This window comes from Mobula birostris, chromosome 10, assembly GCF_030028105.1.
Source record: "Mobula birostris isolate sMobBir1 chromosome 10, sMobBir1.hap1, whole genome shotgun sequence".
NCBI lineage: Eukaryota > Metazoa > Chordata > Chondrichthyes > Myliobatiformes > Myliobatidae > Mobula > Mobula birostris.
In genome coordinates this window covers 31,297,598-31,312,420 of record NC_092379.1, presented here as the reverse complement: position 1 = coordinate 31,312,420, position 14,823 = coordinate 31,297,598, and the positions used below count along the sequence as shown (strand labels likewise).

At 41.3% G+C, this 14,823-nt stretch overlaps 1 protein-coding gene across 3 annotated transcripts in view; it reads left to right on the top strand.

The window, feature by feature from the left end:
- The window catches only part of LOC140203938 (metastasis-associated protein MTA1-like), a 183,926-nt gene that overhangs the window by 122,835 nt on the left and 46,268 nt on the right, over positions 1–14,823 (top strand). For all 3 annotated transcript variants that reach the window (XM_072270113.1, XM_072270112.1, XM_072270111.1), the window contains 6 exons: positions 3,121–3,309; positions 6,977–7,051; positions 8,629–8,687; positions 9,386–9,507; positions 10,186–10,337; positions 11,798–11,984. In XM_072270113.1, coding sequence (XP_072126214.1) covers positions 3,121–3,309; positions 6,977–7,051; positions 8,629–8,687; positions 9,386–9,507; positions 10,186–10,337; positions 11,798–11,984 — 784 coding nt within the window. The remainder of the gene's footprint in view (positions 1–3,120; positions 3,310–6,976; positions 7,052–8,628; positions 8,688–9,385; positions 9,508–10,185; positions 10,338–11,797; positions 11,985–14,823) is intronic.

Genomic DNA, 14,823 nt, shown 5'->3' with positions numbered 1-14,823 from the left:
TCTCAAACTTTCTAGTATCACTGTATGACCTATATCTTAATCTCTAATCCTCTATAAGATAACTGCTCAGTCTACTAATTCCTAGCCTGTCTCACCATTCCCTGTAACTTGGTATCTCCAATCCCAGAAAGATCCTGTATATCTTTTCTGCATTCCTTCCATTTAAGAGTTGGTCATTGACTTCAGAAAAAGGGGTGGTGTACCTGCTCCTGAAATATTGGTGATGGTTGACAAATCTTTCTGAGTGCCTGAACCCTTCCTCATGGAGAACATAGAACAATAGAACTGTATAACACAGTGAGGGTCCTTTAGCCCACAATGTTGTGCTGACCTTTTAACCTACTGCAAGATCAATGTAACCCTTTCCTCCCATGTACCTCCCTATTTTTCATTCACCCATGTGCTTTACATCTTGCATAGCAACTAATCATTCTATTAACGAATGTTTTAAAATGCTGATCCTTGGTTTTGCATCCTTCCATGCGCTTGCCCATTTCAGTTTTATGATCAAACAACAGGAACTCTGCAGATGCTGGAAATTCAAGCAACACACATCAAAGTTGCTGGTGAATGCAGCAGGCCAGGCAGCATCTCTAGGAAGAGGTACAGTTGATGTTTCAGGCCGAGACCCTTCGTCAGGACTAACTGAAGGAAGGGTGAGTAAGGGATTTGAAAGTTGGAGGAGGAGGGGGAGATCCAAAATGATAGGAGAAGACAGGAGGGGGAGGGATGGAGCCAAGAGCTGGACAGGTGATAGGCAAAAGGGGTTACGAGAGGATCATGGGACAGGAAGTCCGGGAAGAAAGACAAGTGGGGGGGACCCAGAGGATGGGCAAGGGGTATATTCAGAGGGACAGAGGGAGAAAAAGGAGAGTGAGAGAAAGAATGTGTGCATAAAAATAAGTAACAGATGGGGTGCGAGGGGGAGGTGGGGCCTTAGCGGAAGTTAGAGAAGTCGATGTTCATGCCATCAGGTTGGAGGCTACCCAGATGGAATATAAGGTGTTGTTCCTCCAACCTGAGTGTGGCTTCATCTTTACAGTAGAGGAGGCCGTGGATAGACATATCAGAATGGGAATGGGATGTGGAATTAAAATGTGTGGCCACTGGGAGATCCTGCTTTCTCTGGCGGATAGAGCATAGACGTTCAGCAAAGCGGTCTCCCAGTCTGCGTCGGGTCTCGCCAATATATAAAAGGTCACATCGGGAGCACCGGACGCAGTATATCACCCCAGTCGACTCACAGGTGAAGTGTTGCCTCACCTGGAAGGACTGTTTGGGGCCCTGAATGGTGGTAAGGGAGGAAGTGTAAGGGCATGTGTAGCACTTGTTCCGCTTACACGGATAAGTGCCAGGAGGGAGATCAGTGAGGAGGGATGGGGGGGGACGAATGGACAAGGGAGTTGCGTAGGGAGCGATCCCTGCAGAATGCAGAGAGAGGGGGGGAGGGAAAGATGTGCTTAGTGGTGGGATCCCGTTGGAGGTGGCGAAAGTTACGGAGAATAATATGTTGGACCTGGAGGCTGGTGGGGTGGTAGGTGAGGACCAGGGGAACCCTATTCCTAGTGGAGAGGATGGAGTGAGAGCAGATGTACGTGAAATGGGGGAGATGCGTTTAAGAGCAGAGTTTCTTTTTTAAAGAAAGGGGCTTCCCTTCCTCCACTATCAACTCTGCTCTTAAACGCATACTGTGACATACGGTGATATACTGTGTCCGGTGCTCCCGATGTGGCCTTTTATATATTGGCGAGACCCGACGCAGACTGGGAGACCGCTTTGCTGAACATCTACGCTCTGTCCGCCAGAGAAAGCAGGATCTCCCAGTGGCCACACATTTTAATTCCACATCCCATTCCCATTCTGACATGTCTATCCACGGCCTCCTCTACTGTAAAGATGAAGCCACACTCAGGTTGGAGGAACAACACCTTATATTCCGTCTGGGTAGCCTCCAACCTGATGGCATGAACATCGACTTCTCTAACTTCTGCTAAGGCCCCACCTCCCCCTCGTACCCCATCTGTTACTTATTTTTATGCACACATTCTTTCTCTCACTCTCCTTTTTCTCCCTCTGTCCCTCTGAATATACCTCTTGCCCATCCTCTGGGTCCCCCCTCCCCCCCCCCCCGTCTTTCTTCCAGGACCTCCTGTCCCATGATCCTCTCGTATCCCCTTTTGCCTATCACCTATCCAGCTCTTGGCTCCATCCCTCCCCCTCCTGTCTTCTCCTATCATTTTGGATCTCCCCCTCCTCCTCCAACTTTCAAATCCCTTACTCACTTTTCCTTCAGTTAGTCCTGACGAAGGGTCTTGGCCTGAAACGTCGACTGCACCTCTTCCTACAGATGCTGCCTGGCCTGCTGCGTTCACCAGCAACTTTGATGTGTGTTGTTCAGTTTTATGATGCTGAGCTCATACCTTTCTGGCTTTTTATGCACCCCTTCAATTTAAATTTGCTTTGTTTTGAGTGATTTCTAACCATTTTCTGCCCACCTCTCAATTGTTTTATGAATTGTTCACGCCCATGAGAGTCAGAGTGCTCCCAGTACTGGGAATAATCATTGCATTTCTGCCTAAACACGTGTTAAAAATTACACTGGTTGTTACACAGTGCTGTTACACTGGTTGCTCTGCAACAGATTTTCCTTTGAAGGTTAGCTGTTGATTGTGAAAAATCCACTGACTCATGCAAGAAATAAGTGAAATGTGCCTTTTTGATATCTTAGTAGTCTTCAGCAAGTAGTTAATTAGCTGAATATTTCAAGCCTGATAATTTGAGTCTGCCTAATGTTTGGTAGAACAAATGCTTCTGTATTGTCAAATTTTGATAGAACTGTGGACCATTTTTCTTGTCTTCAATCAAAATAATTCATTCTTATTTTACATTGGTTTTGTTTGTAGATCTGTCATATCTGGATCATATTGATAGGTGTGTTACAAATTTTGTGTGTAGAAGGATGTTGTTCCTGTATTTGTTTGTCCTATATAAAGAATGATATACCTCAGTTAGCAATGCCGTCCTAGGTGTGAGTTGGGTGTGACTGACTGTTAAAATGAGAGTGCACGATGCTTGTAGTTTATGAATGGGGTACTTACTTCACTTCTGTCTTGGTTGCAGTTTCACTCCATGGATACATTGCATAAAAATAACTATGATGTGTCGAAAGCAATTTCAGCCTTGGTGCCTCAGGGAGGGCCTGTGTTATGCCGGGATGAAATGGAAGAATGGTCAGCCTCTGAAGCAAACCTATTTGAGGAAGCTCTTGAAAAATACGGCAAGGATTTTAGTGACATTCGACAAGACTTTGTGAGTACGGCTAGGAATTGTAAGCAGCCGGTATTTAAGAGCGTCACTTTTAAGTTGTGCATTGTGTGGGTTTAACTGGGTATGGGTAAGTGCCTGTCTTGTTTATGGGAATGTGTGATGCACCAGACAGATTGAGCCATTTGTTATTTTTAATGATTTTTCAAAATAATCATCATAAACCTTTGCAGTATTTTCTTGTCACTTAGGAAGACAGACGAAAAGTGACAGCCTTGTGTGGAAGGAACTTGCTGTGGGTTAATAGAACATAGAATGGTATAGCACAGTACAGGCCCTTCGGCCCACAATGTTGTGCTGACCCTCAAACCCTGCCTCCCATATAAGCCCCCACCTTAAATTCCTCCATATACCTGTCTAGTAGTCTCTTAAACTTCACTAGTGTATCTGCCTCCACCACTGACTCAGGCAGTGCATTCCATGCACAAACCACTCTCTGAGTAAAAAACCTTCCTCTAATATCCCCCTTGAACTTCCCACCCCTTACCTTAAAGCCATATCCTCTTGTATTGAGCAGTGGTGCCCTGGGGAAGAGGCGCTGGCTATCCACTCTATCTATTCCTCTTATTATCTTGTACACCTCTATCATGTCTCCTCTCATCCTCCTTCTCTCCAAAGAGTAAAGCCCTAGCTCCCTTATAGTGAAAGAAAATCTAGACAAGCTAGAAATAAAAACAGAAAATGAAGAAAACTCAATAAGTTAACCAACAGCAGTAGAAAGAGAAACAGCGTCTTCTAGTGCTTATTCCAGAATCCTCCATATGCTACGAATCATCCATTTTCCAGCAGTTTGATGGATCCTTGGTTTGCTCTCATGTTCTTGCCTAACTCCCATTGTATACCACTTTCCCAAGGAGCTGCAGGAGGTGCAATACCATCTTTTTATCTCTTCCTTTCCCACCTTCCTGGGACCCAATTAAACTTTCCAGGTAAGGCAGTGATTCACTCACACAATCTTCCAGTCAAATGTACTGCTTCCAGTGTTCACCATGTAGCTTCCAGTACATTGGGGAAAAAAAACAAATGCTGATTTGGTGTTTGCTGTGCAGAACACTGGCGCTTAATCTATAATAGTTGACCATGAGTTTATGATTACCTGTCACTGTAATTTATAACCTGACTCCCCTTCTAACCTTGTTTGCAGCTCCCTGTAAAGTTACACTGAGGCCCAGTGGAAGCTCATTTTAACCTTGGGCACATTGTAGCCTGCAGCATGCAATGTTGAAGTTTCTAATTTTAAATCATTTACTCTTTCTTATGTCTTCATTATTCTTCCATTTCTCTAGATACAACTGTACAATATTAGCAACGAATTATACAAAAGAGCTTTACTGCCTCTTAGCAGCACATTATTTCATCTTGCCTGCAAAATTTCCTTTGTTCTAGCCATTTTCCTCTCCCGCCTTCCCTGCTACATAAAAAACGTCTCCTCATATTCTTGGTTCTCTGACCTGAAACATTAACTGCTTCATTTTCTGCAGATGCTGCTTCATCTGAACTGAGTTTTTTCAGCATTTTCTGTACTAATTATTAGTAATGAAGGGGTTGGATTATTCTGATGGCTGATCCTTGGCAATGGAGTTGAGAAGATGGGTGAGGGTGGTGTCATTGTCTGGGGTTCTGCCTGCAGAGTCTCTCTGGTTTGTGAGCACAATGCCAGTTCCATCCTCTGAGCAACAGTATGGTAGTTGGTTTGCTCTGTTTATTAATCTGCTTTTCCTTTGATTGAATCGGATAAGTGCTGGATTTGTGCTCAGGTTGATACTCAGCCTTGCACTTCTATTATTAAATAGAGAAAGAAGGTGCTACCTAATTTCAGTTTTTGTGATTCTGTAGAAACCAGTTGGAAGGCATGTTTTAGGATCAAAGGATTCATAAGCATAAAACACAGGTCCTAATATTTGAATACATGCAGTATACGAAATAAACCCAGGGTTCTGAAAGACTGAGCTGAAGAAATTGTGGAGGCGTTGATAATGATCTTTCACAAACCACTTGATTCTGGCATGGTTTTGGAGGACTGGAAAATTGCAAATGTCACTCCACTCTTCAAGAAGGGAGAGAGGCAAAAGAGAGGAAATTGGAGGCACATGGTAATATAGACTGTAGTCAGCATGGTTTCCTTAAAGGAAAATCTACCTGATAAACGTGTTGGAATTCTCTGAAGAAATAACAAGCAGGATAGCCAAAAGAGAATCTGAGGATGTTGTGTACTTGGATTTTTCAGAAGGCCTTTGACAAGGTGCTGCACATGAGGCTACTTAACAAGATAAGAGCCCGTGGTATTACACGAAAGATACTAGCATGGATAGAGTATTGGCTGAATGGTAGGAGACAAAGAGTGGGACCAAAGGGAGCCTTTTCTGATAGTGACTAGTGGGATCAGTGTTGGGGCTGCTTCTTTTTACATAGTGTGTCAATGATTTTGATGATGGAATTAATGGCTTTGTGGCCAAGTTTGCAGATGATACGAAGATGGTTGGAGGCTCAGGTAGTGTTAAGGAAGCAGGGAGGCAGTAAAAGGAGATTGGGCAAAGAAGTGACAAATGGAACACAATGTCAGGAAGTGTATAGTTATGCACTTTGGTCAAAGGGATAAAAGCACAGACTATTTTCTAAATGGGGAGAAAACTCGAAAATCCGAGGTGCAAATGGATTTGGAAGTCGTCATGCAGGATTCCTAAATGGTTAACTTTGAGGTTGAGTTGATGGTGGGGAAGGCAAATGCAATGTTAGCATTCATTTTGAGAGGGCTAGAATATAAAAGCGAGGATCTAATCCTGAGGCTTTATAAGCAGTTTTGGGTCCCTTGTTTAAGAAAGGATGTACTGACATTGGGATGGGGAGAGTTCAGAGGAGGTTCACGAGAATGATTCCAGGAAGGAAAGGCTTGTCACAGAGTGGAATTATGGGTGAAAACAACTGATTCCTGCAATGGCCCTTTTTGTCATAGCTTGATATTTTGTGAACATTGGCATCCTCTAGTGGTGGAGAAGTGCTGTAGGTTAAAGGAGAATTAACTACTCCAGTTTAAAATAGAAATCAGTGACTTTATTCTTCATATTACAAAATAAAGATCTTGTAGTCTGTAGGGCGTTTTGGGTATTAGTGAAGAAGCTTGAACTTGTATTTACATACAGTTGCTAATTCTTTGAAATTGAAGTGACATTGGTTTCAAGTCATAGTCTTATGACTAGAGATTAAGTAGTTCTGAGGAAATGATACACTACTGGTATTTAGGTAAGATTTTGAACTGAGATGTATTTTCGCTCTCTCATGCTCTCTCTCCATAAAAGAGCTGATGACTTTTTTTGAACAGTTCTAATACCTCCTCCTTGATGTTTGTTTAATGACCTTTGCCATAAGGACATCAATTGGTCATTCATTCCAATACTCTGGTTATTCACTATGTTTTCCTACATTACATATTTAATTGAGCGTTGAGAGATGGATTGGAATTGTCACAGGTGCAGTGTATAGTCTGTCTTAAACTTCCAGCTTGGGCTTGGTTTCATGTGGTCACAGTTGTTCAAAGATGTTTGGCTAAAGGTGGTGGTTGAAGGTCCATGGAGAGCATTTTAGGTGGGGCTTCTTGGTGTTGCAATAGATTATGTATTCTGGACACTAATTGCCACCTTAATGCCTCTTTCAGCTTCCTTGGAAATCACTAACCAGTATAATCGAATACTATTACATGTGGAAGACCACGGACAGATACGTACAGCAGGTAGAGAATTGTGCTTTTGTTTTCTTTGTTGACTTTCCTTCAGTGAAGTTTTAGATGTCTTTATTCAGCTCAGGCGGACATGCAGGGGAGACCTGGTGGAAGAATCTCTCTGTCCTCGAAATACATTAAATCATTAAGTACAAGTATAGCAGTAAGTAAATACAATTTCAGTAGTTGCAATTGGATAAATATAACTGTTAAATTTTGGATGTGAACAAATGTTTCTGCAGAATAGCTGAAAAAAGGGAGCATATATTAACTGACAAGACCAAGTCTGATTATGCAACACCTTTGTAAGGATATGGTGATTCACACTGATATTATAAAAGATGCCTATATGCTCCTGTCTAAACACCTTCAGCTTTATTTTCTTCAAAGAAAATACAGTGGACTTTGGTTAATTGGGACACATCAAGATCAATACATTTTGACCCAATTAAGTGATTGCCCCAAATAGCTGAAATGTCATGGAAATAGCTAAAAAGGTATAAAGAAGACAGACTGGGTAACAAATTATGTATTAAATGAAATACAGAACAAATTATACTAGAGTACTATAAAGCTGTGTATTTGTTCCTATACTTAAAAATGTAGGAATTCATCAGCATCATGTTCTTTTGACTGTGAATGAACAAAATAGCACAGACACCCAGTACAGATAATGGACTGCCTTCATACAAGTTGTCATCCTCTAAACCTTCATTTTCATTGTAACATACATTTTCACTTATGGCCGTTTCTGGCATCTCCAAAGCTGAACACTTGAAACTGCAGTGAGCAAAATAGTTCTGATTTGCCTTACTGCTCATTTCTCACCAACTATCAGTGACAAAAATCACTTTAAAAAGAAAAACACCAACACACACATCCGGCGCTATTTTAAAAACTGTTCGCTCCAATCAGTGTGGTATCTAACAGCCATGCAACTTTAGGTAGTTAGAGGCTGTTTGGCAACAGGCCCTTGCCCCAGTTAAGTGGCATAGTGTCCCAAATAAACGATAGGAATGTCGGCTATTTTCTCGATTAGATTTTCATCTTTGAAAGTTGTCCAAATTGAGTGGATGTCCCCATTAACTGATGGTCCTCGGCCGGAAACCACTGTAGTCCCAGTCTCGACGGTTGGGAAAAACTTCTGAGTGCTGTAGATGAGAGTTGCTTGTTGCAGCATACCTGGACTCTGGATGAAAGTTCCCTTCCAAGTCAAACACTGTCCTTGCTTTCAAGGACAGAGTTTTCCTATGCGCCCATCATAGCTGGAGCTGCCTGCTCAAAGTATGATGATACAGCGGTGGTTCAAATAAGTGGCATGAAGAATCAGACATCTGTGAGAATGAAGCTAGATCAAGTATTTATGTGAATGCACATATTAGTGGATTGGTCCTGACGAAGGGTCTCGGCCCGAAATGTCGACTGTACCTCTTCCTAGAGATGCTGCCTAGCCTGCTGCGTTCACCAGCAACTTTTATGTGTGTTGCTTAAATTTCCAGCATCTGCAGAATTCCTCGTGTCCACATATTGGTGGAGCTGTTTCATGAAATAGTCCTTTAGTTCAATAAAGTGGTTAATTTATTTTCCAGAAACGTTTGAAGGCAGCTGAAGCTGAAAGCCGATTAAAACAGGTGTACATCCCCAACTAGTAAGTACTTTCATGGATTTATCTTTCCCATGTCAAAGAAATGCCATGCTATTGTACTAGCAGAATAAATTGTACACAATCATAATAGTTGCCAGACTGAACTGGGTGTTAAGCTTTTCATATGAATAAGCATATGCTTCTTCACTAAAGGGAAGTTTAATGTTGGGCTATATACTAGTGCTATATATAAATTGTGACGTTTTGCGAGGCCTTTACTTTTAACTGGAGGGGATAACTTTAATCTTCCATTTTGTATGATGGAGATTTGAAGGGTTGGTTTATCACAATCTGGAACAATCTGTCTGCAAAACTGGTAAAGGAAAGCAAAATTACAACCTTTAAAATTTATTTGGACAGGATACCTAGATAGGAAAGGCATGAAGAGAAACAGACTTGGAACAGGCAAATGGGATGAAGTGTCATGGTCAGCATTGATGAGGTGGTTGAGAAGAGCCCATTCTTTGCTATCTGATTCTGTAAAGCGAATACATTAATCACGACATTTACCAAGTATTCCATCAAAAGAATTGTTCCCTCTCTTCTAATTGAGAGGAATAGTAGTGTTAAAGCTGATTTATCAGGTGCAACTCTCATCGTTTGAAATTTATTTTTATTTTAATCAAAATGCATTCTCAAACTAAGACCAAGTTCTTCTGGTCAACTTACAATTTTTAATATTCATCTCTAATTTTCCGCAGCAACAAACCAAACCCCAACCAGATCAATGTGAATAACACAGTTGCTAAGCCAGGGATGGTGAATGGAGCTGGGTTCCAGGGCCAGAATGGAGGAGCCGGCAGAGCCTGTGAGAGCTGCTACAGTGAGTGGAATCTGCTATTTTTTTCCTGGTGAATTTGCCATTGACTGGCATGCAGCACATTGTTATTCTACGCAGCAGGAGTGGGATCCCTGTGATCATCACAAGTTACTTGGCTCAATGATTCATTTGAGGGAGAGGATTGGAGTATTGGAAGGTAAACATGAACTAAGAATCAGCTAAACTCGAGCAACAAGGTGTCTGATTTAGAAAGTGAAACAATAGCGTACCTGTCTGGAGATAATTGATGGGACAGCTTGTCTCTATCTGATCTGGATTCTTGTTTCTCCACAGCCTTAACCCCTCCCTCCATAGCAGTCCCTGTTCTCTGGTCTGTTTATATCCTGTCCTCGTTACCATCTACATTCTGGTGCTCCGCTGTCAATGCAATACATCTCGACCATCTGACCCACACTCTACAGATTCTGCCCACTTTCCAACCCTCTTCGTTTAAATCCCATTGTTCTACCAATTGAACCTTCACACCAATCAGAGACTCTGATCTTAAATATCATATGGAAATTTATTTTGCTGTCTTTTCTACAAAAACATAAACTCTGTGTGATGTGAATTGCTAAATTACTATCAATGTAAGCACATGTACTGTGGGCTCTTTATCTGATAATTGAATATGATTATTTCTTAGATCATTGACAAGAGCTTTTCATGTTCCTTCTTTAGCAACTCAGTCATATCAGTGGTACTCCTGGGGCCCTCCTAATATGCAGTGCAGACTTTGTGCAGCTTGTTGGAATTACTGGAAGAAGTACGGTGGCCTAAAAATGCCAACAAGACTCGAGGGTGAGAGACCTGGACCTAACCGTAATAGCTCAGTAAGTGCTATAGTTTTATGATTCAAGAAGTGTAAAGGGACCATTTTGTTTATATATAACAGGGTTTTATTTCTGATATTGTAAGGTCATCAGCAGAATCCATTCAGTGCCTTGATCACATAAGGCAGTTAGGAGAGTTCTCCAGCTTTGGGGAGGGGGGTGGAATGTCACAACTAAGTGGTTTAGAACACGTCTCTAGAACAAAGGTAGTCTCCCATGCACTTGTTCTCCTCACATTTTTCATTTACACCTTCATCAGAAAGCAAATTCTCAGTTTCTACATATGCAATGACAGCAGCTAATTCTGCTGTGTCATTCTCAATATCTCTTGACGCTTGGGACGAATTGAGCAAGTTTCCTCCAGTTCATATTTGGAAAGGCCATGGATCTCAAGGGTGAGGGAGGAAGCATGTAAGTGGGATAATGGAGAGGTGGCATATACTCAAGGATGTCAGAAGCAACCATAGAAGTCATGAAAAATTTAACATACAGAAAGAGATCATTTTGTCTGTGGTGATTGATAAAGTTCTCAAGTGTTTTCCCACCAATCAGCACTGGGTTCAGCCCCCTGCCTGTCAAGTAAATAAGTGAATAGTTCAGATGGGAGAGCATTTAAAAGTCACAGCTCTTCAAAAGCACACTCTCCTGATGTTTAATGTGAGTTTCTTCTACTTTCAGGTAGTGAGTTCCAGACCTAAGCATCCCCTGGCCATTGTGAGGTGGTGGGGTGCACCCTTGCTTCCTCTCTTCCCAATTATTTAGGTGTACTGGATTTTGATTCTTGGCTAGAAATGGGGCCTTCCTATTTACTCTATCATGCAATGTGCAAAACCTCATGTATGTGGTAGCCACTTGGCCTCCAGCACACCACTGGATTTAGCCCTTTGATAGTAGGAGATGCTGTGTGTTGTGTGTGTGTGTGATAGTTTGAATGCAAGGATATAATAGAAAGCTGTATGGTGTGACTTTTGACCGGGTAAGGGGGCGTGGGTGATGAGATGGGAGTGAAGATGTGAGGTGATTCTATTACAATTTTCTGTCCTTGAGACCATTGGATTGAAATCTAATTTTTAAATTGGTTGGAATTGCTGTTGCTCAGTGGATAGGTTGATCAGTAGGCATATCCCGTGGTTTAGAATTCACCTAGGAGTGTAAAATCTGTTTGGGGGGTGGGTAGTGGTGTGAGGTGTGACTAAGAACAACAACTCCTTGCTGGGTTCTTCTGAAGTGTGTGAGTAGTAAAATTTTGGAAGGTTCCTGGGATTACTGGTCTAGACCTTAAGTGTTAATTGACAAAATCCCTGTGCCTTTTTTTGTTTTTGCTGAAAAAAATTAAACATTTATTACCTTAATTTTTTTTATGGATCCTGTGGGTAGTGGGGGTAAGGTCAAAATGTTTTATGGTGTTTCACAAGCTGCAGCTACAGCAAAAACAAAAATGCTTTCTAATTATTTTTTAGAATCCACATGGGTACTGGGTGAAGAATGCTAACCCCAAGTTTACACTGAAGACTAGGCAGGCTTTCTGTCTCCAGACAACAAGATTAACCAAAATTGCACGGTATTACTGTCGGAATCTGTTCCGTCCACGGCAGGCAGCACGACGTCCGTTTTTACCAATCAACAGTGCAGCTATCAAAGCCGAATGTGAGTGAGTTATATTGCAGAATTGTAATGGATATATTTCTGCTGTTAGTTTCACCAAACTGATTTCTGTCGTACCCGGCCCCTCATGCACAATTCTCCCTAAACAGACATCGATTTAAAATCCTTGCACATTACCAAACATGCACGAAGCCCTCTTCATCCACTACCTTGTTCTCTCCCTCTGTACTAATCTTGATGCAACTATTGCTTCGATTTTAAAACTGTTACATCTCAGCTTTCTGTTTCTCTAACCTTGGTGTCTTAAGCTATTACGGTCTCTTGAATTCCTGAATCTTTTTTTTGGTTGCTTAAAAACAATCTCTTGGTCTCAGATTTGTCTGGTTCTTTTGAAAAATTTTCGAGCCTTTCATAGATTAAAAATGCAACATTAATGCAATAGGTTTTGATACCTATTAAGAAGTTCTGCTCCAACTGACAAACCAGAGCAAGCAGATGGGCTAAATATTAGAATTTGTGACCATTGGGTCCCTCCCAGATTCCAAATTTGCATGGTTCTACAGCAGGTCCTGCAAATCAAGTCCATCATGTTTCTGAGCTATATACTGCTGATTGATAAACTGTAGTGACAAAGATAACAGTAACGATAGTCCACAGTAGTGTTTAATGGGATGAATGTAATATTTAAATAAAAACATTACAACTATTTAACTGGTTCAGCTAGTTCACTGCCATCCTTGCCACTGGAAATTAAAATGCATTTAATGGTACTTTCCCACAATTCTGTGTGCTCACCACTTGCAGTTTTTTTGACGTTTACCCTGCAACCACAGTAGGGTCTCCTATGGACCAACTATTTGAGGTTACAGTTAATGCCTTAAAAGAATAATAGTTTTGAATAGAGCCTACACAGATTCATGAAATGTAAATTCTGTTGTGCTGGAGTTCTTTGAGGATGCAATTACTAGAATAAATGAGGAGAAGCTTGAAGATATGGTGGATTTAGATTTTTGAAGGTCTCAGCATACAGGTTGGTCAAGAATATTGAAGGACAAATGAAAATGGGATGATACACTGGCATGTGGCATATGGAATTTTGAGCAACATACTGATGTGGACAGTGAAGAGGTTATTCAGCAAAAAAGCAAAGTTTGAGTGTAAACAGTCAGCAAGCTTTGGCTAGTGGAGTACTGTAGGGCTTAGTGCTTGGCCCCCAAGTATTCACATTCTATGTTAACAGTTTGGCTAAGGGGTCTAAATGCCATTTTCTTCTCCAAGTTTGTTGACAGTATATGATTATGAGCTCTGAGGAGGATGTAAATGAGTCGTGGATAAAGGTTGTCAATGAGTTTCGGAGTTTTGATAAGCTGAGTGAGTGGGTAAATACGTGTCAGGTGGAATATAATGTGGAAAATTGTGAAGTCATCCACTTTGAACAGAATCAAAAATGCTGATGTGTACACAGATCAGTATAGGCCATTGTACAGGTGTATTAGATGATCAAGAAAGCAGAGGGTTTATTGATCTTCATAACAAAAGAATTTGATAACAGGAAGTCTTACAATTGTAATGGGTATTGGTGAAAGTGCACGCCTGTAATATTGCACCTGGTTTTGGCCTTAAGAAAGGATACAGTTCGCCATAGAGGGTGTACAGTAGAAATTTACTGGACCACTTCTGGGGATGGTGAGTTTGCAATGCAAAAGCGATTGAGTAGGCTAGGTCTCTATGTAGTGCTTAGAGTATGGTGAATCACTGAAATTATTTACTCTGGAGGATTATGGAGAATAGATTGTTGAAGGTCTTTTGAAGATTAGGGGATAGAGAGCTCTGTGAAGTTGTCAGACAATGAGATTGGGCTTGGGGAAGGTCAGCCATGGTCATGCTGAATGTCAGAGTAGGCTTGAGGGACCAGGTGGCTTACTACTTTGAATGAGAGGGTGGTTTCCGCAAACATTCAAAAATTTTTAAAGACTTAAAAGGGAGAATTATTTCCACCTGTCTGTGGTGTCCAAGGAAGAAGGGAATAGATTTAGAGTAAGACTCAGACTGGGGAAGAAAAATCTCTTCACTCAGAGGGTGGTGAACTTTTGGAATTCTCTTCTCCTTACAGCAATGGAGGCTAAATCAAAATAGACATTGATCTTTTGGAATATGAAGAGAGGAGAGGGAAATTATATTGCTGGAAAATGACGCTTTGATAAATGATCATGTGGGATTTTGGATGGTAGAACTGGTTCAAAAAGTCAGGTGGTTTGCTCCTGCTACTATTTCTGATGTTCTTGTATGAACGTGCATCCTATGCAATATCTCCTCATTATGCAACCCCCTCATTCCAGGTATCAATCTGTTCAATGTTCGTTTTATGCCTTCAAAAACAAGTACAACCTTTCTTCCATGAAGAGTCCAAAACTAAATGCAGTACTCCTAGTGTGGCCTCACCAAAGCCCTGAATAATTGCAGCGTCATGTTGATTTTGTTATACTCCAATTCCCACATAATACTCTAATAGAAAGTTGCCTTTCTAGTCATTTAATTGGCATGTTTTCATAATTCAAGCCAAGGGATCACTAAATTCTCCTGCATAACATTTACTCTTCTGCTTTTTAAACTTTCCTATTACAGTAAATAATTTCACAAACTCCTGCATTATAGCACAACTGCCTTCTTGCCCACTCATTCCAATTGATGCCTCTATTTTTCTCACATTTGCACCTGTAAACCAACTTTTTGTGATTCATGCATAAGCGCTCCCAAATCCTTCTACACATGAGCAAGCTTTCACCATTTAAGAAATAAAATCTGATCTTGATGATTGAAGCTTGCCATTCCTTAAATGACCCATTGGTTCCACCCTGTACTTGCGGTCAGAGTCCATTAA